General features: G+C 49.3%; 1 protein-coding gene across 2 annotated transcripts; it reads right to left on the bottom strand.

The window, feature by feature from the left end:
- Window positions 1-2,702: 2,702 nt before the first annotated feature.
- On the bottom strand, window positions 2,703-25,343 carry Scamp5 (secretory carrier membrane protein 5). Of its 2 annotated transcripts, XM_036194153.1 has the most exons (7): window positions 25,197-25,343; window positions 11,617-11,670; window positions 10,642-10,770; window positions 6,504-6,660; window positions 5,247-5,348; window positions 4,729-4,846; window positions 2,703-3,035 (listed from the first exon to the last, which is right to left on the bottom strand). In XM_036194153.1, exons 2-7 carry the CDS (start codon window positions 11,621-11,623, stop codon window positions 2,841-2,843), a joined length of 708 nt encoding a protein of 235 aa, XP_036050046.1. In that variant the 5' UTR covers window positions 11,624-11,670; window positions 25,197-25,343; the 3' UTR covers window positions 2,703-2,840. The 2 variants fall into 2 exon arrangements, with proteins under 2 accessions (XP_036050046.1, XP_036050047.1); XM_036194154.1 differs by lacking the exons at window positions 6,504-6,660; window positions 11,617-11,670; window positions 25,197-25,343 and having other exon boundaries at window positions 10,642-10,721.
- Window positions 25,344-27,665: the final 2,322 nt, after the last annotated feature.

Genomic DNA, 27,665 nt, shown 5'->3' on the forward strand with positions numbered 1-27,665 from the left:
GAAGGGCCTGTGTTCCAGTCCTACCATTGCGGGCCATCAACCATCAGGACCTCACTCACTGTTACAGACTACGTCTGTTATTTCTTCTTCTTCTTCTCCTCCTTCTCCCCCTCCTCCTCCTCCTCCTTTTTTAAAATTTATTTATTTATTATGTACACAGAAGAGGGTACCAGATCTCATTACAGATGGTTGTGAGCCACTATGTGGTTGCTGGGAATTGAACTCAGGACCACTGGAAGAATAGTCGGTGCTCTTAACCTCTGAGCCATCTCTCCAGCCCCCTATTTCTTCTTCTTAACTGGTAGTTATGGTATTTACTTCATAGCCTACTCAAGGCTGCTTTAGGGAAAGGATCACAGAGAAGTATATGGTTTTGGGCACCACAGAACGCCAGGCCACAGATCCACTCAACCCAACCCTACACTCTGCCTCACATCCCACAGCAATGCTTCATAAAGATCCACATGAAGACAAGTAACACAGCAGAACAGACAGGGTCAAATGATCCCTTTTATTATGGTTCATCCAGTTACCACAGATAGACACATTGGCTCAGGCAGGTCAACTGCCAGCTAGGGAAAAGTTTGTGTCTCGCAGAAACAAGGGGCAGTGGGCACCAGGAGAATGCAAAAGCAGGTCACTGGCTGGCAACAGACAGGAGGACCCCCAGAACCAACTGGGCCCACCTCCCTCCCCCAAACCAAACGTTCTGTACCATTTCTCAGCCTGGTTCCCTCCTCATGAAAGTGCATAGTTGCCTGGAGATGCAGCATTCCAGGGCCTGAGCAGCTGGGCCAGACACTGGTAACAGGCTTTCCCAAGGGCAGCGCCAGGCATGGTCAATAGGTCTGAGCCAGGAAAGAGGAAAGGCAGATAGGACAGGAAATTGACTGGAGGTAACATCCAAGAGCTTGTGGATGCTAGGCTGGCAGCTAGATCACAGCCCTCCTGGAACTACCAGAGGACTAAGAGAAAGGGAGCCAGAAAGTTGGGGTTCAGGAGGAGGGAAGAAGAAGAAGGGTTTAGGCCTAGGGTCTCCTAGGACACCCAGAGCTAGGACAGATGTTCTCCAGAGAGGAAACAGTAAGGGAGAGAATTCACTAAGCCTAAGGGGTCATTAGGAAGGGAACTTTCCAGAGACTCTCGGCTTCTCTTACAAGAAGCTGGAAATCAAAGCTCAAGGTGGCCTGAAACCAGGTCTTAGGCCAATCGTCTGGGAATGGCCAAGTACAGTCTGGTTCTCCAGTCTACCTAGCCCAGGTGAGTTTCTGTTGGAAGGAGGTGAGAAACAGGCAGCTGCTCCTTGGTAAGGCCTACCCACTTCAGGCCTCACACACAGTCAGATCCTCCACCAGGCAATGTCTATCCACTGCTTGGAAGAGACAGTCCCGGGGACTGAGATCAGTTCTGAAAGGGAAGGGGGTTCTAACAGAATTAAGAAAAGACCAGGAACCAAGTCCTGTAGTTCTCAAGAGAATGGAAAAGAAGGAGAGAGGGGCAAAGGTCACTAAACTAAAAACTAAAGGCAGAGTCCTTCCCTCCCTGCCAACCAGGAATCTACTCAGGACATTGTGCTTGCAGCTTGAACTGGGCCTGGGAGCATGTCCACAGAATCTGTCCAGTAGCCAAGGGCAAATGGGACTGGAGAGGTAAGCTACCCTCTCATTGGCTTCTACTTGACTTCTCTTCTGAACCCCTCCTTCAGGCCTGGCCCTGTGAGCTCTATCCTTTCTGCCATACTCGAAGAGAACAGTGACCCAGGAATCCAATGGTCACTCTGAGATACCTAGAAGCCCTGTGGGCCGGCACCTCCCCCGGGGCCAATAGTGAGTTCCACGCCCAATCTTCTCACAGTGCCTTTACAGCTAACAAGTCACAACTCAGCTCAGCAGGAAATGCAGAGTAGCTAGAGGAGGATCCAGGGAGAAGAGGGAAGTCGGAGAGGAAAAAGCAGCCTGCCTCTGCAGACCAGACTTTCAGAACCAAGGGAATAGGCCTGCACTTCCATTCCCTGGGAGCCAATACCAAATGTGCTCTCCATCTCCAAGCTGTGTGCCCCTTTCACATCAGGGCTGGCCCAGCCCCCGTGTCAGCTTCCTTGAACCAGGAAGCAGATCAGATTTGGGGATCTGTGCAGTCCTGGAAGCAGACATAATGGGGACACTCAGCCTTAAGGAGACAAAGGAAAGCTACATGGGGAGGAGAAAGGGAGAGCCGCTAGGGAAGAGCGCAGAGTCTAACAGTGAGGCAGAAACAAGGGGGGAAGGGGGTTGAGGGGGGACTCCAGGGAGCAAGGAAACATCCTCTCTGTCCCACCCTCCAGAACCTATTATCACCATGAATGCTAAATACTGTTGCTTCCCCAATAGGACCAAAGGGGAAATAGCTTCAGCTCATAACTCTGCACAGGGTGCCAGGCTCTCTGCTAGGCCTCCCCCTGCCCCATGAGGAGTCCCTGGGCCAGGGCCAGAGGGGGCAACCTGGTGGATGGGGTGGAGGAGAGCTGGTTTAGTTCTAAACACACATGTAGCACCACAACAAGAGATCTCCACTGCACATTATTTCACAAGGGGACGTGGACTCAGCTACCAGTGCACAGGGCCAATCTCTGTGCAGCCCACAGCTCTTGGAGTGCCAAGAGCAGGACCCAAAAGGTGGGGGCAGGGAACAGACATATACATATACATATACATATATATATATATAACTCTGATTCTTTGTACAAAGTTGGGAGGGAGAAAAGGGAAGGGGGAACCCTGCTTGGTCACCACACAGATGATGTGGCATGAGCCCCCTGTCCCACTGGCCCCCAGCCCCACCTCCTGGTGGGCTTGGCTGGCTCACATCTCATTAGAGTATGTGTAGTTGGGGGTGGCAGAATATTGAGTCTGCGGTTGATTCATGGCACCCTGTGCAGCCCCCATGGCTGCGTTCTGGGCTGCCTGTTGCACATGTGGGTTTTTCCAGGCTCCAGTGGTCCATTCCTCCTGAGCTTTGCTGAAACTGCCCCCACTGCCCCGGTAGAACTTATGAACCTGTAAGAACAAAAGCATAAAGAAGGATTAGTCAGGAAAGCAAACCAGGTGTTGTTGCACGCCTACAATTCCCAAAGAGGCAGGAGAATCATGATTCAAGAGGCTATCTAAAAAATAAAAACAAAGAAGCCAGGAGAGCGGCACATGCCTGTAACCCAAACCCTTGGGAGATGGAGGTGGGAAGATCAGGAGTCCATGGTTATACTTCAATGCATCTTGAGTTTGAGGCCAGCCTAGATTTCATACATCCCTGTCTCAAAAATTGATGAATCTTTTAATTAATTAATTAAAGTGGGGCATGGTGGTGTATGCACCTTTAATCCCAGCACTCGGGAGACAGGCAGGAGGATCTCTGAGTTCGAGGCCAGCCTGGTCTACAGAGTGAGATCCAGGACAGCCAGGGCTACAAAGAAACTCTGTCTCAAAGAGCCAATAATAAGCCAGGCATTGGTGGTGCACGCCTTTAATCCCAGCACTTGGGAGGCAGAGGCAGGTGGATCTCTGTGAGTTTGAGGCCAGCCTGGTCTACCAAGTAAGTTCCAGGAAAGGTACAGAGCTACAGAGAAACCCTGTCTCGAAAACCTGCCCCCCCCCCAAAAAAAAAGCCAATAATAATTTTTTTTTTTTTTTCAAATGGGACAGGCAGCCGTTCAGGAAACAGATGGGATCCTTCTGTGAAAAAGTGAAAAATAAGCCCTCGGAGTAAGTAATCCTTATTTTTAAAAAGTGCGTGACTCCGTGTGTGTGTGTGTGTGTATGTGTGTGTGTGTGTGTGTGTGTGTGTGTGTGTGTGTGTGTGTATGTGTGTGTGTGTGTGTGTATGTGTGTGTGTGTGTGATTGATGTGATTCAGGTGTCAGAGGACAACCTCCAGTGTCAGTTCTTGCCTTCCCTTAGTGTGAGACGGGTTTCTTCTTGTTTTGTACGCCTCAGGCTAGATGGCCCAGTGTCTCCTGTCTCCGCTTCCCACCTTGCCATAGAGTGCTGGGATTACAGATGCTCATAGTACCTGGCTTCACAGGGGTTCCTAGTGTTCACACTCAGATCCTCACAATGGTACAGCAAGTGTTCGTTTTACCCACTGAGGTATCTCCTCAGAACGCCTCTTGTGTGCGTTGTAGGCAACGCAGAAGGGGCGCATTTGCATGTACCTGTGGAGGTCAGAGGTCAACTTCCGCTAGCTTCTTCCATTGCTCTCTACCTCATGTTTGGAGAATGCCCCCCTCTCTCTGAATCTGAAGCTTGACTGGCTGGCCTTTAGACCTGGAGTCTGTCTGTTTCTGCTCTGCTCCCAGCTCTAGGGTTGCAACCATTTGCCACCATGTCAGGCTGTGGATTCTGGGAATCTAAACTCAGGTCCTCATGCTTATGTAACAAGTACTTTACCACCAGCTCCCCAACCTCCTGAATTCTCTCTCTCTCTTGTTTGTTTGTTTGTTTGCTTGCTTGCTTGCTTTTTAGGGACAGAGTTTCTCTCTGTAACATCCCTAGCTGTCCTGGAACTCTAGTTGTAAACCAGACTGGCCTCGAACTCATTGAGATCCGCCTGCCTCTGCTGCCGCCGCCACCACCACCACCACCACCACCACCACCACCACCCAGCACCTGAATCCTCTTGTAACTTGGAGGAAAGGTGGTTTCAGATCACAGTCCCCTCCCAAAGCCATCCCCTCACCCTTGAGGCTTATACATACCATGCTAAGGGCGATGAAGGAAAAGACAGCCACAACTGTAAACATGACCGTGGGAATGAGCATCACCACTGCTGAGCCAATGTTTGTCCCGAAGAAAGAGATGGTGGCGATCCAGCCGCTGTAGGAAGAAGTCAGCTGTGGGACTATGATGTAGGAAAAGGGGACCCAGGAACCATCCCAGGGATCATCTCATTGCCACAGGGAGGAACTATATCATTAGCCACAGAGGGACCCTCTTTACTGATACTCCAGAACCTATGCGCCCAGGGCTCCTGAGCTAGAAGGCTTCTCCTCCTCAGCTTTCACAAAAAGTCTGACTTTTCTTGGCCACACAGACACCCTTTCCCAGTTCTCTGTCCCCTATAATCCTATGGTAAACACTACCCCCCTACCCCCAAACCTCACTCTACCCATAACAAGCCACTTGGAGCCCTTAAAAGCAAATCATCTTAGTACACAGGTAAGCAAACACCCAAACACTACTCCTAGTAGCCCCCGATCAGCCCTTTGCCTCTTACCAGACACCCCAGCCTGGAATTCCCACAGCCTGGATGATGCTGATGACCAGCTGTGCCATGAAGGTGAAGAAGAAGGCCATGAAGCTGAAGGAGCTGTCTGTCCTGTGGCAGAGAGGATGGTGTGTCACCTGGGCAGAAGCACCGGGCTTCCCTGCACTCAGAAACCCAAGGCTCCTCAGGGCCTAAGTGACAAGACACTTAAAGGCTTTAAATGAGAGTCTAAATGGAATGGGCTTCATCCACTGATCTTTAGAGGTTTCCATGAGTTACGCCTGTGTACAAGAAGTATCCAAACAATCCAAACATGGAGGCCTTTAATCCCAGCACTCAGGAGGCAGAGCCAGGCAGATCTCTCTGAGTTCAAGGCCAGCCTGGTCTACAGAGTGAGATCCAGGACCAAAAAACTACACAGAGAAACCTTGTCTTAGAAAAAAAAAGAAAGAGAGAGAGAGACAGAGAGGAGAGGAAGGAAGGGAGGGAGGGAGGGAGGGAGGAAGGAAGAAAGGAAGGGAGGGAGGGATGTCCTCATGAAAGGACTACCCATGACACACGAATCAATGATCCTATTGGCACAGAGATGATTCCATTGTGGGAAAAATAAATAGCTCCATTATCAAGGGACTGGAACAGGGGTGGATGCTCTACAGAAACAGAAAATCTCAGTGGTACCAGTATAGATACCTTATTGGCACCACAACAGAGGCTAACTGGCACTTAACGGTTAGTCCTATTGACAAAGAGATTTAAGGCTCCATTGGCACTGAAATGTATAGTCTGCTGGCACCAAGACAGCCTTATTGCTATGTGCAGCCCTAATGGCACAAAAATTGAAAATCCCAGTTGGCACTAGGTGGACACTCACTGGCACCAAGACAGCTAGCCCCATCAATACATAGACAGGTATTCCCTTTGGCACAGAACTGGATGGCATCATTGGCACATGTACAATGTCAGTGGCTCTTGGATGGCTAGTTCCAGTGACGCCAAATCAGTCATTCCCCACTGGTACAAGGATGGGCAGCTCCACCAAGACAGACAGCCCCATAGGCAAAATTTGACAAGCAGGAGAGACTGAAAGGGAAGGAAATATGGAGGGTCCCACTCCCAACCCTCTCAACCCAGCCTGGACCTCCCAGGAAGCCCAAGCTCCGCCTGGCAGTCCCAGTCAAAGGTGAACATGGAAAAGAGCAGACAGAGCTTGGGGACAGCAGACAGAGGGAAGTGGGGGAGCAGCTGGGGTCAGCACCAACCACTTACTTGAAGGCCTTGTAAATGGGCCGAAACCAGCAGACGTAGGAGCAAGGTGTGAAGAGGATGAGCCAGAGGAAGGCGAGGCCAAAGTTGGTGGCTCCCCCGCCTCCGATCAGCCACGCGAGACAGCCCACCAGGTTCACGGCCAGCGTGACGCTGTTCACTGCAGACCCAGGAGCACATGCACACACAGAGATAGACACCAGATACACACACAGAAAACCAAAGGCCATACAGAGATGTGAGTATCCAAACAATCCAAACATGGAGGCACATACCCAGGATTCCATATAGATGCACAACCAAATACACAGTAACAACACAGAGGAGTGCAAACTCCTCACACTCACACACTCACACACACACAGATGACCCACACCATACCAATAAACACACAAAGAAAGACAGACAGACAGACAGACAGACACACACACACACACACACACACACAGGGAGTACAGACTGTAAGAAAGAAAGCTGGGAGCTTGGGTCAACGCTTCCCCAAATCCACCCCTAAGGACCTGAGAAATCCCAACAACCAAGAGTCTCTAGAACCCAGAGATTTTGCCCAGAAAGCCCCCTGGAAGGATCTCAAAGCCTTGGGGTCCTGTCCTTGTAAGAAAGGCCTCTGGGGTGGGGGTGGAGGTAGCTGAGTTTTAAAAATTGAGCTTAGCGTGCAAGAGGCTGGGATCCACCCCTAAGACTACAACTCAGTCCTTGGTCCTCCCAGACCCACAGCGATCACCAACCCCAAGGCAAGAGGTCCATTTTCTATATTTTCTTACAAAGTAGGGACCTGAAAGCAGGGAAGAAAAAGACATTCTGGAAGCATCTCTTCAAGCCACTGGGCTACCTGCCTGGCGTGTCAGTGAGGGTAGACAACACTGGGCGCTCAGTCCTTATCTAATCCATTCCTCAGATTACCACTGTTCTTCCTCCAAGATGTCTTCCTTACCTATCTCACTTTCCTGTGACCTGCAGATCTAGACTGCTGTGCTGTTCCCCAAATATAATTCCAGTCCATCATCCAGACTAGGAATTCCTCAGTGGTGAGATCCTGACTCCTCTTCCCCTTTCTCACCTCACCTAGAAGATCCTAGGACTCATGACATCAATGAGTCACAGCTGGCAGAGGTCTAAAGACTCTTCACAGACTCATTAAGATACACCTAGGTCTTCAGCCCCTAGAAAACTCCCTTGAACCCTGGGCCGAGTCCCCAAAGACCTGCTGAGTTAACAGCAGAAGGTGGGCTCAATCGTGGTCTCAAACAGTCCGGCTCCTATGCTCATCTTCTGCATCTCAAGGCTTAGATACATTGTTTCAGGACCAAAGCACCTGACAGGCACCTAGTAAGGACTTAAGGAAGTATTTATAGCCCTTAAATCCAGCTTCTGGGCCAGATCTCCTCCTAAGGCAGAGTTCCAGGAGCCTAGGGCCAGGCAGAAGGCTCCCTAAGCCCAACCTGGCCTGATAACTATGTCACCCACCTCAGGCCTCCCCCACATGACAAAAGGGACTTCTTATATATTTCAGGAGTTTCCTCCATTCCTGTTCATGGCTTCTAAGTTTCCTAGGGCTTGTTGTTCTTACCAATTTTGTTTGTTCTTTAAAAAACGTGTGGGGTGGTGTGTGTGTGTGTGTGTGTGTGTGTGTGTGTGTGTGTGTGTGTGTGTGTGTCCCCGTCCGTCTGTCTTTGCCATGGTGCACGTCAGAGGACAATTTGCAACCCTAACCCTGAGTTGGTTCTCTCCTTCCTTCCACTATGTGGCTAGAGCTCAAACTCAGGCTGTCACGATTTCATGGCAAGTCCCTTTACTTGCTGAACTCTCCTGCTGGCCTGTATTTGCTTTACACACAGAAAGACACTACCCATCATCACACTGGCTGGCATCACTCTTCCCAGGCTCACCCATCTCTAGCTCACTTGCTCTAGTGTTTACACTGCAATTCTCCTCTCTGTCTTTGGGATGGATACCCCTGACTCGGCCATATTTCTCCAGCCATGAGGCAGTCTCTGTCTTACTCTTCTCCCTGTCCAGCTCAGAGTATTCAATTCTTTGTTATACTTTCTTCCTCCTCTTCTTTCGAGTTCTCACTGTATGACCCTGGTTGACCTAGAACTTACTATGCAGACTAGTCTGGCCTTGAACTCACAGAGATCCAAGTGCCTCTGCCTTCTAAGTCTGGAATTAAAGGTGCACATTGACCCAGAATGACCTTAACACACATCTTTGCCTGAGCTGAATGTCCCTAAGAAGAAAGGTTGCCCCGGGGAAGCCTGGAAGGACCAGAAATTCACGGCAACCAACCTCAGATGACCCTGTGCACGCCCCAGAGATCCTGGTGGCTGGCTTCCACAGCCTCATCTGCTATGAACATGGGCACCCACCGCCCCCAAAGCCCCCACTCTCCGTCCTCCTCCATATGTTTCTTTTTAAATTTTAACCTTTATTTTTTATTATTTATTTGTAGGGTGTTCTGCCTACATGTGTATCTGTGTACCATATGCATACAGTGCCCATGGAGGCCAGAAGAGGGCATCAGATCCCCTGGAACTGGAGTTACAAACAGTTGTATAATCCCATGTGAGTGCTGGGAATTGAACCCAGATCCTCTGGAAAAGTAGAGAGTGCTCTTAACTGCTGAGCCATCTCTCCAGCCCCCTCCTCCTTATTAATTGAGAAAAGCAGAAGCCATCAAGGGCAATCTTGTTTTCCTTCCAACATCTACAGACTAACCATACCTGTTCAACTCCTCCTCTTTTTATGTTACAGGGCAGGAGACCCTACCCTGCCCATAGGCCAAGGCAGTCCTCAAACAGTCTAAGAGCCTGGTCCTCTGCTACTACTGTCCCAGGAAGTTCCTGTTGTAAAGATGGTGATTTTTGTTTGTTTGCTTTTTACTGTGTGTGTGTGTGTGTGTGTGTGTGTGTGTGTGTGTGTGTGTGGTATGTGATGTGTCTGTATCTGAGTCTATGTGTATGTGTGGTGTGTCTGTGTCTGAGTGTATGTGTGTGTGATGTGTCTGTGTGAGTGTGTCTGTCTGTGTTGTGTATGGTGTGTCTGTCTAGTTTGCCATAGTTCACAAAGACAACATAGTACACACAGGATAACTTTCAGGAGCCATTTTTTTTTCCATCTCCCTTGTTAAGGCAGGGTCTCTCTTGTTACTGCACTTTGTACTCCAAACTCAGTTAGCCTTCCTAGCTTCCAGGCTTGTCTCCTGTCTGTGCCTCCCATCACGCCCTGTACTGGGCCTACAGGTATTTGCCACCACACCCAACTTTTTACATGGGTTCCAGGTATTGAACCCAGGTTATCAGGCTTATGGGACAAGCATGTTGACTCCACATTCACAAACTGAGATACCACACTAGCCCCAAACAGCATTCTTTACTGTCTTCTCGACACAACTGAGTACAGGCCTGAGTCGAGGCAGTGACACCGGAAACAGATGCCCACTGCAGTCACACCTCAGCCTGCCCCCCACCCCTCACATGACTGAGTGTCTTCTGACTACCCTGAGCAAAGTCAAGTCCACACACTTCATGATGACACCATTCCACTAGCCTGCCACAGAGCACCAGAAACAGGAACCTCTAAATCCTTGTCCTTAAATCCGTAAGGCAATAGAACCCTCGACCACACAGCTACCTGGAACGGTAGCTGTCAGTGAGCCATACTCTTTCTACAACAGAGAACCTACTGTTTTGGGAACTAGAGCAGAAAAACTAGATTCCACGTCTCCTAACTCCCAGTGGAATGCTCTTCTCTTTGACCAAGGCAACAAGAAACATGAGGCTTTAAAGGAAGGATTCTTCTCCAAATCCAGAATCTTGGCAGTCACCACGGCTTCCCTGGAAAAGTACTACAGCGGGATGGGGTAGAGAAGCCAAGAGAAAAATAACACTGCAGAAAGAAACCCTGCTCAGAGGCTCCGTGAACGAGGGAGAGCAAGGAGGGGAAGGAGGGAGGCCAAAGGACAGACTCTGAGGCCCAGCTGTGGAACTGGCCAGTAGGAGTGAGCTTGCCTGGGAGCAGCAGGGGAAAGATTTCCCAGACCATGCAGATGCTACAGTTGGAAAGGGATGCGCAAGCAACCCTCCCCAGGGCCGGCACCTCTCCCTCATCCCACAGCACTCACACATCCAGAGGTAGTAGAGGCGCTTGGTCAAGCTGAGATGCTGAGGAGGGATGTCTGCCTCGAAGTCTTGGTAGAAACATGGCTTCAGCGGGATGAATTTGGGCAACGGTGGGAAGTTATTCACTTTCTCTGTGGGCGAGATACACTGCAGGGCATCACCTAGATGTCTCTTCTGGCCTTCCCTTCTTGGTCCTATAAGTTCTATATGCCCCCCTCCCCCGCTGGGCTGCCTATAGACCCTATATACTCCTGACCCTGCGTCCTGACTGCTTTGTTGTCCCCACCCATCGGTCTATCTCCTCAATCTGCCAAGATGGTCCCAAAGAAATCAAAGATGCTAAAACAGCATCTCTCAAAAGAACACAAAAATAATAAAAGCTGCCATCAGGGTGAGGTGCTCTCCACACAGAGAGCAAGTTCCATGGCAAGGATGAGCGTCTGGAGGTGCGGGTCCTAGCCTCTACTCCATCATAAATCATTCAATTCACTGGCCCTCTCCAGACCTCAGTTATTCCATGGAGTGGAATCTGGGCTACGTGGTCCTTAAAGTTCCCTCCAGCTTTGACACTACAGACCTGTGGGCCTTTAGAAACCAGAGGGAAAAGTCTGAGTAGAATGGTAATACCATGGGGATGGGGATTTAGCTCAGTGGTAGCAAGCACAAGGCCCTGGGTTCAGTCCTCAGCTCCGGAAAATAAAAAAAATTAAAAAAAAAAAAGAATGGTAACACCAGGGACAGGGATAGGCCACCCATGCTGCCACTCTGTCAGCTGAAGGTAAGACAGGGCCATCAAGATGTTCAGCTCAGGTCCCCAGGCTCAAAATCTGACACAGGACTAGATGGTGCTATGACGTTCTCACAGACAAGCCACAATGGTGGACAAGAGTGCATACAGAAGGAGCAAGCCTTCTGACAAGGGCCAGCTACTTTACGTTTTTTTTCATGTCTACCCCATATGACCCACTTCTCCTTACCCGCCATGATGGACCAGCCAGCCCAGAAGCCTGCTCACACCTCTTTGTCCTGAACTGGAAGGAAAGAAAGACTAGGTAAGAATGAGGATTAGGCTGGATGGTGGTGGCGCACGCCTTTAATCCCAGCACTCAGGAGGCAGAGGCAGGAGGATCTCTGTGAGTTCGAGGCCAGCCTGGGCTACCAAGTGAGTTCCAGGAAAGGCGCAAAGCTACACAGAGAAACCCTGTCTTGAAAAAAAAAAGAAAGAAAGAAAGAATGAGGATCGGAACACCGTCTAACACAGCTCCCCTCCACGCTCCCATTCCTACTGTGGCATGAACCCAAATGGGGCAGCTCTTCACCCTGAGGAGCAACACAGCATCATCCACATCCTTCCAGCTGTTTCCACCATGCTAATTAGTTTTAAATGTCACCTTGTCACAATCTAGAATCACCTGGGAAGACAGCTCCAATTGAGGAGTTGCCTAGCTCAAGCTGGTCTCCAGGCACGTCTATGGGGGACTGTCTCGACTGTTAATTAATGTGGGAGGACCCAGAACACTGCTGGAGGCACATTCCCTGGGCAGGTGATCCTGGACTGTGAAGGGAACTCGCTGAACATAAGCATCCTTGTGCTTCCTTCTTTCTGCTCTTGACTAGGGATGGCAACCTAGCTGTTTAGGATCCTGCTTGAGTGTGGATGGTAAGTAACTAGCTGTTTAAGACCCATTCTCTGATCCTCATAGGCTAAGCTGGCCTCCCTCCTGCCATATGTTCACGTATTAGGATTTCATTATCTGCCAGGTACCAAGGAAAGAGACTGAGCAAGACAGAAATGGCCTGTGCTACACATGAAGCACCCACAGCCCCTGCAGACAGTCACACAAGGGAAACAAGCCTGCCGTGTTGGTATACACTTGCAGCCCCAGCACTCTGGAGGTTGGTGCAGGATAATCACAGGTTCAAAGCCAACCTGGCCACAACAGTGAGATTGGGATTCCTAGGGCTAAAGGAAAGAAGCAAAAGGGCAGGCTCTCAGCCACTCAGAGCCCTGGGCAAGTGATGATGACCTGCAACCAGAAGCATGTGTGAGGAGAGATACAGAGCTCAGGAAGACAAGCTGTGTTGTGGGCACAGTGGGAAGACTGCAGGCAGGGCTTCATGCCGGCATCTGGAGCACATAGGGTCAGAAATTCAGCAGAAGTCTCGCTGGCACGTACCTGAAGTCATCACTGATGAGATATGACCAGGGAAGCCACTGTACAATCCCCTGCTGTAAGGGTACCCTTAGTGGATGTTTATGTGACCAGGACCAGAAAATTGGTCAAGTGCAACAGCAATGTACCATTTTCAAAGCTTGGCTGACATTGATCCACAGTTTTGTTTGTTTTGTTTTTAAGCAAAACTAATCTATGACGTTAAAAGTGAGGACACAGGGCTGGGTAAGTGAGGCCGGGTGGTGGTGGCAGCGTACGCCTGTAATCCCAGGACTCAGGAGGCAGAGGCAGGTAGATCTCTGAGCTCAAGGCCAGTCTGGTCTACACAGTGAGTTCCAGGACAGCCAGGGCTACACAGAGAAACCCTATCTAGAAGCCTAACCCCCAACCCCTCCCCCCAAATGGCTCTACAGAGAAAAGCAGCTGCCACCAAGCCCAATTACAGAGCAAATGCTAACAATGAATCCATCTGAGTAAAGAGATATGGTGCCCTACACTATCCTTTCAACTTTATAGTTAGGTTTGGAAGTTTCCAGATAAAAAGTTAGAGGGAAATATAAATATTGTGAGTAATGGATTCAAAACACTGAGTGAAAAAGTGTCTTATGTCATCTCAGCACTCAAGACGCCGAGGCAGGAAGAGCACAAGGTGAAAGCTAGCTTGGGATACAGGGTTAGATGGGAAGAAATGAAGGGACCTTGGATAAAGCTCAGTGGTAGATCACATGATTAGAATGTACAAGGCTTGGGCAGGCAAGATGGCTCAGTGGGTAAAGTGCCTGAGACCAGGCCCAATGACCGGAGTTCGGTCCCCAGGTCCCACATGGTAGAAGGGTAGAACTGACTCCCACAGCTCATTCCCTAACTGCCACAAGTACTCCATGAGACTTGCATGCCTGTGCACCCGCACACACACTAAATAAACGTAAAAATTGTAAAAGGGGGGTCGGAAGATGGCTCAGTGCTTAAGAGCACTGGTTTCTCTTGCAGAAAACCCAGGTTTGGTTCCCAGCACACACACATCACAGCTCAAAACAGTTTGTAACTCCGGTTCCCAGGGATTCAATGTCCTCCTGACCTCTGTTGGTGCCACGCAGGCACATGGTACACAGTACACATACATACATGCAGGCAAATCATCTAGACCCATAAACTAAAACTAAATCTTTCTTTAAAATAAATAAATAGAATGTGCAAGGCCCTGGGTCTAATCATCAGCACTTTTTAAAAGTCCCTCTATTCTTTTTTTAGGTGTATTATTTTATGTATCTCAGGGTTTTGCCTGAATGTATGTCTGTGCACCGTGTGTGTGTAGTGCCAGAAGAAGGTGTTGGATCCCCTGGGACTAGAGTTATGGATGGTTGTGAGCTGCCATGTAGATGCTGGGAATGAAACCCAGGTCCTCTGGAAGAATAGCCAGCACTGTTAGCCCAGTGCTAACAGTCATTGTAAAGTCCTTTAGAGAAAGCAGAAGGAATAACAGTATTCTTCAAAATCACCATTCAGTGGCTTTCTGTGCAAACATGAGAGACTTGAATTTGAATCCCCAGTTCCTAAATAAAAAGTTGGATGTGACTACATGCACCTGTAACCCATTGCTGTTGGCATCAGAGACTATAGGACCACTGGGGCTTGCCAGCCTGCCTAGCCCAAAACAGCAACCTCCAGGTGAGAGATCTTGTCTCAAGGGAATAAGGTGATAGAGTAGGACACCTGACATTATCCTCTGACCTCTGCATGAACACACACACACACAGGTAAGGACACACACCAATATACTACATGTACACACAACTCTCCACTCTGCAGCCCCTGCATACCAAGGGGCTGGCAGGGCTTCCTTGGCTGCCAAAACCACCGTGTGAAGGCTGCTATGGAAAAGCAGCAGAGTGAGTGTCACATTCCAGACTGCTTATGACTCTTGAGAAAGAAAAGATATTCCTAAACGAAAGAATCCCGACAGACCAGAAGATCAAGCTTAGCATTCATGGTAACAGGATAAAAAGGCAATGTGTGCACTGAAGGACACACACTCTCCTGCATTAGATCATTGCCAAAAAATATTTAATCTGAAAGTATAGGCCAAGCATGGTTGAGCATGTCTGTAGAGCCAGCAATAAAGAGATGGAATCAGTAGGATCAGGAGTTCAAGGTCAACCTGAACAACCAAAGGACCTATCTCACAAGGTTGGGGGGGAGGGGGGATAAGGGGGAGAGCTACTTATTAAAAAAGACAAACAACTGTTCACAAAAGATAGCTCCCTTATGGGGCTACTTACACAAGATCCCGAGTCAAATTCACAAAAATAGAAAAAAAAATTAAAGAAGGTAATAATCGATGGAGGAGGAAGAACCCAAAAGGGGAGATTCTGAGGGACTCTGGCGTAAGTAGGTGAGAGGAGCCGTGAACTTGGTAGGTGGGAAGGAGCAGCTGCAGGCAGATGTGGGGCACTGGAATACAGCAGGCTCAGCCTTGTTACTCCCCGTGATACTGTACAGGGCAGCTGCAGGCAGATGGGGGGCACTGGAATACAGCAGGCTCAGCCTTGCTACTCCCCGTGATACTGTACAGGGCAGCTGCAGGCAGATGGGGGGCACTGGAATACAGCAGGCTCAGCCTTGCTACTCCCCGTGATACTGTACAGGGCAGCTGCAGGCAGATGGGGGGCACTGGAATACAGCAGGCTCAGCCTTGTTACACCCTGTGATACTGTACAGGGCAGGTTGCAATGAGAGGGAGGAGGCAAGAGCAGGGCTCTCAGTTAATGGGCAATCACAACATGACCTAAACTCTGTGACTGTAAACACTGAAAGCTGTGGGAAACGACACCTCCTGGTACCTGCCAGTACTGCCAACAAGGGCTCCACAGAGGAAGCAGCATCAGATCTGACCGTGCCAAGGTCAGGTGGGAGTCAGCTGGGCAAAGGAGTGAAGGAAACAGGAGCCGAAAGAGCAATGCATCCCTATCCAGGGATGCGGAGGCAGACCAAGCAGAAGGCTTGAAGTGGGAGGAGAAAAGGAAAAGCAAAAGGGTGGCCAGGGCCTGGAGAGACGGCTCAGGTGAAGAACACTTCCTGCTGTTGGAAAGGACCCAAGTTCCATTCCCAGGCAGCTCACGAACACCTGGAACTCCAGGAGATCCAACACCTTATTCTGGTCTCCTTGGGCACATGTACCCACATGCACACATCCATACATAGACACACACGTACACATAACTGAAATAATTAAAAGGTGGGGAGAGGTGAAAAAAATAAATGGGCCTATCCCTTCCTTGAAGGCCATGGGCAAGGTCTGGTTTTGCACTTAGAACCATGGGACACTATGAAGGAATTTATCCCAATAACAGCAACAACAAAAACTCCAGACTACTTTGGGTTTGTTTGTTCCATTGGTTGGCTGGTTGGCTGGTTTGACACACGGCCTCACACTGTATCCAAGGGTGGCCCAGAACTCACTATGTATCCTAGGCTAGCCTCACACGCATGACAATCTTGCCTCGATCTCATGTGTGTCAAGATAACAGACATTCACTAACAGGCCCAACTCAGACATTTGTTTTATAAAGCTAAATTTTTATCGTAATAAGTAAGTAAAGGTTTGAGGGCTGAGGAGATGGCTCAGTGGGGTGAAGGCATCAGCCACACAAGCCTGAAGACCCAAGTTCAATCCCTGGATCCCTGACAGCCAGATTTGATTGGCTCATACTTGTCTAGAAAGCTTGAAGCCTAGCTGGCCCAAAGTAGACAGAGCAGAAAAAGCAGGAGACACCCTGTCTCAAATACAAGGTAGATGTATGTACAGGTGTAGGGAGGCAGAGGCAGGCGGATCTCTGTGAGTCTGAGGCCAGCCTGGTCTACAGAGTGAGTTCCAGGACAGCCGGAGCTGTGCAGACAGACCCTGGTCTACAGAGTGAGTTCCAGGACAGCCGGAGCTATGCAGACAGACCGTCTCAACAATAACAAAAGGAAGAAGATGAAAAGTGATTCCCCAAAGGGTCTTCTCACCTCCACATAGGCACTGTGACATGCATGCACCTGCCCCTGCTTACTTGCTTCCCCCTCCCCCTCTGCTTCTCTCTCTGTCTCTCTCACACACACAAATTCTAGAAGTTGTCATCCTTTGACACTCATACATACAACACACACAAATATAAATAAATAAGTAATACGTTTTTAAAAAGTAGTGGTGTCACATGCTTTTAACCCCAGCACTCAGGGAGGCAGAGGCAGGCAGATCTCTGTGAGTTCAAGGCCAGCCTGGTCTACAGAGCGAGTTCCAGGACAGCCTGGGCTACAGAAAGAAACCCTGTCTCGAAAAACCAACCTAATAAATAAATGTAAAAGAAACTGAGCTTTACAAAAACAAACAAACCCTCCAGGGCTGGGGAGGTGCTCAGGAGCTGCAGCACTTGCTGGAAAGCACAAGAATGAGAGTTTGGCCCTCTAGAGGCATGCAAGCACCAGGCAGAAGTGGTAGCCTACCTGCTTTTCCAGCTCTCCTGCAGCAGAGAAGGGATCCCCAGAGCAGGGTGGCTAGTGAGACCAGTAAGCTCTGAGTTCAAGCAAAAGACCTCGACACATGGAGTGGAGAACAATCCAGGAGCACACCTAATGCCAATCTCTGCCTCTGAATGCATACATATGTGTTCCCACACAGGGATACACAGATACACAAACACACACATGCCAAAAAGTTAATAGTGGTAACAACAATAATACTTGGACCTTGGTACAGTGGTACAGGCCTGTAATCCCAGGATTTGGGAGGCTCGGGCAGGTGGAATACAGGAATACAGTCTCCTAGGATTTGGAAGGCTCAGAAGGCTCCAGGCCAGCCTGGAATACATACTAAGATACTGTCCTCTCGTCCCTTCCAAAAAATAAAGATAAAAATCTTGAAGCTAGAGGGATGGCTTCGTGAATAAAGTACTTGCCACACAGGCATAAGGAAAGGGGCTTGGGTCCCCAACACCCATACAGAAGCAGGCTGGATGAGGGGATGTGCATAGAATTCCAGAACTGGGAGGCTGCAACAGGCTATCCCCAGTGCAAGCTGGCTAACTACCCTAGCCAAATTGGCAAGACCCTGACCTGAGTTTGATTCCCAGCATCCATACCAGGAGGCTTAGAACCCTGCGTAAATCCAGGAGTCTGGCACCTCTGGCCTCCAAAGGCATCTATGCTCACATTCATATATCCATGCACACACACACACACACACACACACACACACACACACACACACATAATTGAAAAGAATAAAATAAATGTTTCAAAAAAGAACATTCTAAGAAGCTCATACCTGTAACCCCAGCACTCGGAAGGGAGGCTGAGGCAGGTGGCCCTGAGTTCAAGGCTAGCCTGGACAACAGGAACTAAGAAGCAAGAAACTGCCTCAAAAGGAAAGGAAGAGAAACAGAAAAAGAGAGAGAGAGAGCACAATAATGCAGAAGCTTGGCATGGTGGATATACCTTTAATTCCAGCACTAGGGAGGCAGAAACAAGCAGATCTCTGTGAGTTCCAGGACAGCCTGTCTACACAGTGAGTTCCGGGTCAGATGGGGTAACACAGAGGGTACCTGTCTCAAAAAACAGGTAACAACAACAAAAGAGAAACACAGAACCCGAGGATTTGGACCCAGCTTCTTCGGTCATTGAACAGCCAAGTGAGCAAAACACCCAGATGCATCACTGTCCATACCGACCTCATAGCTGGTTCAACCCATACATACATAAGCTCCCCTGCCACACTGAGAGGATTCTCACTGAAGAGGAACAAAATGTTCCTAAGCCAGTAAAGGAAGGAAAAAGGTCTTCCTGAAGAAACAAAACTTTATTGCATGGGAACAATTCAATGTAAAATACAAACAAAGGCCGGGCGGCAGTGGCATGTGCCTTTAATCCCAGCACTTGGGAGGCAGAGCCAGGCGGATCTCTGTGAGTTCGAGGCCAGCCTGGTCTACAGAGTGAGATCCAGGACAGGTACCAACACTACACAGAGAAACCAAAAATAAAACAAAACAAAACAAAACAAAAAACAAACAAAAAAACAAAAAAGGTAAATAAATATAGATCCTAACTTTGATTCAAAAAGAAGGAGGAGAAGAAGGAAGAAAGGAAGGGAGGGGGGAGGGAAGAAAGGAAAAGAAAAAGGGAAGGAGAGGAAAAAAGAGAAGGAAAGAAAGAAAGAAAAAAGAGGTTTGACATGCTTGGTGGATAAAGGCACTTGCCACCAAGCCTGACAACCTGCATTCCCTGGGACTCACATAGTAGAAGGAATAAACTGGTTCTTATAAGTTGTCCTCTGATCTCTGTTAGTATGCTGTAGCATATACATGTACACAACAATAAGTAAATAAATGAAAAAAATTAATTATTTCAAAGAGATTTATTTAATGTGTTTGGGTGTTTTACCTGCTTGTAAGTCTGTGTACCATGTGTGAACAGTGCCTGGGGAGGCCAAAGGAGAGTGTCAGATCCCCTGGTACTAGGGTTACAGATGACTATAAGCCACCACGTGGGTGCTGGGAGCTGATTTGCCTGCAGGTATGAATGTATGAATATCACATGCGTGCCTGGTACCTTCCACAGTCAGAAGGCCGCACTGGAATCCTTGGAACTGGAGTTACAGATGGCTGTGAGCCACTGTGTGGGTGCTGGGAATTGAACCCAGGTCCTCTGGAAGAGCAGTCAGTGCTCTTAACTGCTAAGCCTCCTCTCCAGCCCCAAGAAAAGTATTTTTAAAGAAGGAAAGAAAAACTTTCCTATTAATGAGTACAGATCTATCTTAATCTTTTTAATGACTGGCCAACTAGGTCAACAATGGCCAGGGCCATGGAGCAGTCAAGTGGGACATGGGCTGACCGAACAGTCAGGAGGTCACAGCTTCAAGGAAGAAGCAGAGTAAAAGCCATGCTGCTAAGAAACTAGGAAAATATGAGTGGGAAGAAGAAATAAGTCTGGCAGCTGAAGGGCTGACTTGGTGGTTAAGAGCACATCATGTGGCTCACAACCTGAAGCTCCAGCTCCAGGCAGATTTGACACCTCTGACCTCCCCAGGCACCTGCACTCAAGAGCCCATACCCACATGCAGATACAGACATGCACACATAATCAAAAGTAACATCTTAAAAAAAAAAATCCAGGCTTGATGGTGCATGCCTATCACAGCAGCACTTGGGAGGAGAAACCAGGAGGCCAGCCTGGGCTACAGAGCAAGATCCCACATCAAAACCAAACAAGACAAGGGCTGGGGCTGTAGCTCTTTGTCTGCAGGCACAAGGTCCAGAGTCCAATCTCCTGCACCCTACAAAATGGGTGTGGTGGAACACACCTGCAATTCCAGCACTTGGCAGGTAGAGGCAAGAGGATCAGTTCTGGATGATTATCAGATACACAGTGAGTTACAGGCCATCCTGGGCTACATGAGACCATCCTTATAACACCCCCCCCCCCATCACCTGCAAAAAAAGAGGCTAAGTACAGCTTGGGCTACAGTGTGAGACCCTGTTTCAATAAATGAACAAAACTACAGCAGATACAACACTAAGCTAGAAAGCTTTTTTTCCAGGTCGGGAAACTTAACTACATTTACAAACCAGGAGGAAGGTATCAAAGAAAGCAGGAGAGAGGCTCAAGATGGAGAGGAAGAATAGAACTGATGGGCAGTCGTACTTTGGGAGACACAAAGGATCAGTGTCCCTAATACAGAGTAGGGCTTTCCACAAGGATGTGCCTTCCTAGAATTCAAGAGATGCATGAGGGCAGTAGTGGTACATACATTTAGTCTTAGCACTGGAGAGGCAGAGGCAGGTGGAGTTCTGTGAATTCAAGGCCAGCCTGGTCTACAGAGTGAGTTCTAGGACAGCTAGGGCTACACAAAGAAACCCTGTCTTGAAAAAAAAAAAGAGAGAGAGGAGAGACAGACAGACAGGCAGAGAGGCATGAAAAATGCCCAGCATGGTAGCACATTTATAATTCCAGCACTTGAAAGCTGAAGATCAACATGTGTAGGACAGCAGCCTGGGCTACATGAGGAAACCCTGTCTCAAAAGAAAAAAAGAAGAAGAGAGAGAAAGAAAAAGCAAAAGAAAGGGCTGGAGAGATGATGCAGATGTTAAGAGCACTGGCTGCTCTTCCAGAGGACCCAAGTTCAATTCCCAGCACCCACATGGCAGCTCACAATTGTCTCTAACTCCAGTTCAGCGGATGCAAGGCCCTCTTCTGGCCTTCAAAGGCACCAGGCACGTATGTGGCACACAGATACATCTTCAGACAAAACACTCACATACATAAAATAAAACTTGTGAGCTCTTATATTAAAAAAGAACAAGTGGGCAGGCAGGGAGAGGGGCAGGAACACAGGTATGGCTCTGCCTCCCTTAGCACACCCCGATCATCCTCTCTCTACCTGAAAAAAGGACTTTGGGGAAACAGTCCAGGTTGGAATATTCCTCCCATGGAACAGACTGCAGAACAGATGAGAACAAGGGAAGAGTTTCTAGGCTTTTTAGATGACGCAGGGACATGACTGAGACAGGACACTCTGCTGGAAGCACAGTCAGACTGCCCTGGTCTGACGGTCTCCACAAGTTTTCCTCATTCTGAGTGCAGAATCCAGAACTGGGGTCTGCTTCTGGGTAGACCATGTAGGCAAAATGGTCCAGCCTGGAGCCAGAGGATGCCAAGGGACACTGCTCATGCAATAGAGAAGTCAGATCTGTTAGAAAATATTAGGTCCCACCTCTAGCCCTGAAGCCCACAGCAGGTAAGTCCTTGAGGTCAGGGAAGAATTCAAAACTGCATAAGTGACCATATGCCAAGGATAACAATATAGGGGGCAGGGGCTGGGGTGCAGGGGGTGCACTAAAGGAGGCACTGCCTTCCCCAAACAGAATGGGATATGGAATGAGAGCCTGCTTCCACAACAACGTCCTCCAGAAAAAAAAACGAGGAAGGCAAGCAGGAAAGGAAGGTAAAACTAAATTATAGGAACTTCAAGGGAGGAGGATGGTCCTCTAATTCTGGCTCCAGCCCGACCCTAATCACAGACCCCAGGTTGTTTCTCAAAGGTGAGCTCACAGTGACAGAGAAGTCAAAAAGTCACATGGGAATGATCCAGGGCAGAAGTCTGGTCTGTTGCTGAAGGTAAAAGCAGAGGTAATTTATGGCTCAGAAAGGCTACAGAAGGCTGAAATCACAGAAATGAAAGTCTGCAGGGTTCTTTCTCCTTAGGACAAGGCTACCTTTTTCTTGGGGAAGGGGATGATATAAGAGATGAAAGAAAATGCTGGCTTTTATAACCAAAATTCTTACTTGGAGAAGTAGCAGTTCATTCCTCAAGTGAGAATCTTTTGTAATTGGGAGCATGTTACATTGCTCCTGAAAAATACAGGCTTAATAAAACATCTTATTATCAAATAAGATACCAAATATAATGTGAAAATTTGCTTTGTTTTAGTTTGCTTTGACACAGGCTCTTACTAGATAGCCCTGACTGGCCTGAAACTCACTATGTAGGCCAAACTGGCCTTGACATTCCAGCAATCCCACTTCAGCCTCCCGGCTGCTGGGATTCCAGGTACACACCACTACCCCGACTCAATATAACCTAGACTGTAATTTATTCAAATCCTTAGTGTGCTGGGCCTGCAATAGTGAAAATAAGGTGCACGGTGGACATAAAGAAGTCAAGCCTGGCTTCAGGTCCAGCCAGGGGACCTTTCTTACTTCCTTCTAAGAGCTCTCAGCTTGCCAGCAAAAGCCCTCATCTACTGACACAAAAATGGTCATTCTTCTATTGGCTAAGATGGAAGTTTCCACTTCCTGTTCTTCCTCTGACCGCCTTATCCTTGTCTGTAGTCTAATCCCATCTGTAGTCCTGAAGCCCTGAACTGTGAATCACCCTCAGAAAACAGCCCTCTCCTGGCCCTGTTACCATGCCGCCGATGATGCTGTAGTAGCCGCCTACAGATCCTGCACCTGGCATTCCAAGTTTTCTGCCAATCAGCTACAAATACCCCCTCCCTGATACCCTGTTTCTCTACCGTAGGCTGACCAGTTTCGATACACCCAACTTCATGCAGAATATCATGTCCAGCCACCTCAGTGACCCCAAACCAGCAGCCCTATCACCTTCTCCTACACTTCTCACACCTCTTCCTGTGAGGCTTTCCCACACAGTCCCGCTCTGCAGCCCACTGCGGAAGTTCTAAAGCAGTCACTGGGTCCTTAGCGTACTCATCCAGTCTCTTCCTCCATCCCTCACAGATGAAGGCTGTTCTGTTTTTGATACAGAGCTTTGCTCAGGAGCCCAGGCTGACCTTGAATTCCCAGCAATCCTCCTGCCTCAGCCTCCCAACTGTGGGATTCCAGGCACGTGCCATTCTACTGTGTTCCATCCAGTCTGGAGGTTGAAGCCAGACGGTGACTTGCTCCACTCCTTACTCAGTGTGGAGTTAGTGGGAACAGGTCCTGCAGTAGGGAAGATCAGGTCCACGGTGGAGAGGAGGTTTCAGATCCGGCCAGAAAGACCCACACAGAGCACAGTCAATCCATATTTAGTACTTAAGACTTGGATAGCCTCCCGAGAGATGGGAGTGGGAAGATTAATGCCCTCTCCTAAACAGGCTAAGGCCAGCACTTCTGTTAACCCAGGCACATCACACTTCCTTCAGGAAACTCAGTCTCCAGACTGACAGAGGGGCAGGAAGTGCATCATGGAGAGGAAATCTGGTGGGGAGGAGACCAGAGAGGCAGAGAGAAGAGAGAAAAGGAAGAATTCAGAGGGTTCTTCTAAAAAAGAACAAAACACATCCTCAAGCTTAGTCCAATTATTTTGTTCCTAGACTAAGTGTTGGCAGAAAGATACACAGAGTGGGGAATCAAATTATTCAGCAGGGACCATCCAGAGAGGGGGCTAAAGAAACAGCCACACTGGGGCTGGAGAGATGGCTCAGCGGTTAAAGTCACTGGCTGCTCTTCCAGAGGACCCAAGTTCGATTCCCAATACCCATAAGGCAGCTTACATCACAACTGTCTGTAATTCTAGTCCCAGGGGATCCAATGCTGGCTTCTGGCTTCTGAGGACACTGTACACACACAGTGCACATACATGCAGGCAACATCCATACATATAAAATAAATACAACTTTTAAAAAATTTAAAAGAGAAAGAGCAAGCCACAAAGCCCAGGCAGGACTCCTAATATTGAGTTCCCCTCTACTCACACTCCATTTCCTGTGGCCCATTCACGACATGGTCTTCTCTCAGCAATACAGAGTTGGCTGCCCGTCTTTCCAAGTGCCCACAGGACCTAAACTAGCCACCCCAAGCAAAACCTCTCTGTCAACCGCGCCCCTGACAGAATCACTTCCCTCTTTCCCAGTCCTAATGGTGAAGGCATCAAGGGTAAAGCACAGGCTGCAAATTTCTCTAGACCACCCCTCCCCCAGACACACCACAGACAGGCTGCGTGGAGCAGCTGTGCTTCGCTCCCCCCTCTGGACTTTGCCCCATACCACCACCCTGAGATGCCCTGTCTTGCCTCTGCCTCCTTCCAAATCCCACCTCCAGATAGACCCCTACTGACAGCTTTCCTCTCTGTCTCCTGCCCAGGCCCTTGCTGATCTCCTCAAGCTGGGCCATCGCAGGTTTAAGAGGCCTTTGACATCCAATTTTTACTCTTACTTGACTCCCCGGGCCTCCAGATCAGGAGAACCCCAAGGCAAGGACAGAGGTTGGTTCCTACACTTCTCCCCTCCTTCCTCGTGACCGACTGGTGACAACGTCGGATGCGCTACGTCCAGCATCCTTATCCCACGACCCGAACCCTAGGTGGTATCCGGGCCCTAGCCAGTGCACCCATCCCCCCTCCCTCCTCCGAAAATCAGGCTGCTCGGACCCGCGGTACAAAGATCGGCCGCCCAGGGGTGAGTACAACTTGGGTCCACCCGCAGGCGCCTTTAGTGATACCACGGTCACCCGATTCCAGTCGCCCCTATCCCTGGCCACATGCGCCATCCCAAAAGGAGGCCGGTTTCCAGGGAATGCCAGGTGGAACTGGGGGGTTGTAGGGTGGAAGGCCCAGGCTCAGGCTCCAGCATCGAAGGGTCTGACGTCACCCAAATCCCGGGCTCCCTATGCGGGGACAGAGGATGAGGAAACAGGGGTTGGAGAGGGTTTAGGGGTGCCCAGGGAGCTCTTCACCGCCCGGAACAGGGAAGGTCACCTCGACTCCCCACTTCTCCAGCACCTCGGCCTGCCCTCTCAAATGCAAAGGGACGCTTTGAAGGCAGGAAACTGGAGCCGCTGACGCCTCTCCAGCCCAGCTCGCAGCTTCCCTGCAGAGCCCTCCTGGTGTCTCCAGGCCCAGGACTTACCAGCCCCGATGGCTCAGCTGCAGAAAGGCAGACGCCTTGCACCGCGCTGCGCTGCGCTGCACCTGGTGAGGAGGCGCGGGGCCGGCCGCCAGCGGCTCCGGGATTGGGGGCGGGGAGTGCGCGCGCGCGCCCGAGGCGGGCCCTGCGCGCTCCCGCGCCGCTGTGCCTGCTGCAACCACTCTCGCGAGACTCCCACTCGGTTCCTACGGCCATTCCACTGGTGCTCGCGAGAAGAAAGGCGCAGTCGTCGTTGTGGTTTTCCCCCACACACCCCGCCCCCCGTCACCTTGCAGGAGCTGTCCAAGGTGCTAGATCCTCGGCCATGCCTCGTTCAGGTTGTAGGTGAGCACCTTGGAGAACAAGGGCATAGCCTCAGAGATGGGAGCCTGGTACCAGCAACCAATGCCTCACCTTCCAAATCTGTAAAGTGGGGAGAATGACCCCATACCAATCTCAGGGGCCTCTGGGATGTACTAGGAAGGAGTAAGAAACAGCTTGATGAAGGGCTGGAGAGATGGCTCATAGTTAAGAGTACTTGTGCTCTTGCAAAAGATTAGGGTTCCGTTCCCAGCACCTGTAGGGCGGCTCCATCACCCCAGTTCTGGGGAATCCAACAGGCATGCACGTGGTGCACACACACAGATGCAGGCAAGACATTCATACACATAAAATAAATGAAATTTTAAAAAAGAACTAGATAGTTTGATGAAATAAGAAATAGAAATAGAGCCAGACATGATGGTGCATGCCTTTAATCCCAGCACTTGAGAGACAGAGACAGAGACTCTCTGTGAGTCTGAGGGCAGCCTGATCTACACGGTGAGTTCCAGGACATTTGGAGCTACATAGCCAGAACTTGTCTCAAAAAAAGAACGAAAGAGAGGGTGAGTGTAGAGAGGTACATAGAGAAATAGGAAGAACGCAAGTGTGTTGATTCACACCTGTAATCCTAGCCCTTGCAAGACAGGGGCAATGGGGTCAATGAAGTTCAAAGCCAGTTTTATGTACATAGCAAGTTCCAGGCTACCAGGGATACACAGTGAGCGACTGTCTCAAAATAAATAAATGAATAAATAGGAATAGAAAGGTAGGAAACAGCTTTGAAAAAAGACAGAAAAAAAAAGAAAGAGATAATATACAGACGTGAACAGGAAGAATGAGGAAAGACCAAGGCAAATGCTTAAGAGCGCTGGACTTGGGTGGCTCTGAGACTCTTTGGAGACATGGAGCTAGGGGAGTGGGAAGACAGGCAGTCATTGTGAGTGGTGTTTACATAGTAAACCCCTGTGGGCTCTTCACAGCCAAGGCCATTTTCCGTCCTGCCAGCCAATTGCTTCTGACCCTCACCCACACCACCCCAGGGCCTGGAAGAGGGCTTCCGTGGGTGGGATACACTGCAGTGATTCTTTGCCCAGAATAAGGGCCCATTGTCTGGCTCTAGGCTGCCAGAGCCTGGGCCTCACTCCCACAGCTGGCATGACAAGGGGAGGGATCGAAGGCAAGCAGACAAGAGCAAGTGCAGGAGAGACGAGGAAGGCTGAGAGGGGCTGAATAGGAAGAACGTGAGCCCCCAGGCCAACCAGAAGGAAGAGCCCTGGGTGACAGGCAGGACAACTGAGTTCTCTTCTAGTTCTGTCCTTGTTCCACCCACGTGGTCCCTTATTCTGTATAAATGTGCTGAATTTCTAGGCAGTTGTTGGGATGTCTCCATCAAAGTACACAGCCTACCAATTCCAGCTTCTCTGTATGGGTGTTTGTCATTTCTTCATTCTCCAGAGACCCAGTTAGGTCAGTCGTTAAGCTGTGAAGGCCATGACACATGTAAATGAAAATAACAAAAATACGGGCGGTGGTGGCTCATGCCTTTAATCCCACCACTCAGGAGGCAGAGCCAGGCGGATCTCTGTGAGTTCGAGGCCAGCCTGGGCTACCAAGTGTGTTCCAGGAAAGGCACAAAGCTACACAGAGAAACCCTGTCTCAAAAAAAAAAAAAAAAAAAAAAAAAAGAAGGTAATTCCCCACAGGCATGCCCAGAGGGCCATTTCCAGGGAATTCTTGATTGTCTCAAGCTGACATTAACACTAACCATTACATACATGTAGACATACATTACATATGAGACAGTGTCTGGTACATAATAAACATTCAATGAATATTTAACTCCTACAGCAGTGGGGATGTGTGTTTTTTATGGGCAGAGTGAGAGAGCCTGAGCCAAACCATGTAATAGCATTAACATTTCAAGCTTGAAGGATGCCTCATCTACTCCCATGCCTTTACTCAAAGCATGTCATAAAGTTAATCCCAAAGTAGGTCCAGAGAGGAATGCTTCCCAGATAGGATGATGAGGAAAGTCACATGACAAATAGCAGTGTTTAATCCCATTGTAGGGAGATACAAATGACTGGGAGCAGTAACCTAGTCAGTCACCCACAGGGCCAGTTCCAAGCTGTTTGTGTTCCCTGTCTA

This window comes from Onychomys torridus, chromosome 7 (assembly GCF_903995425.1).
Source record: "Onychomys torridus chromosome 7, mOncTor1.1, whole genome shotgun sequence".
Taxonomy (NCBI): domain Eukaryota; kingdom Metazoa; phylum Chordata; class Mammalia; order Rodentia; family Cricetidae; genus Onychomys; species Onychomys torridus.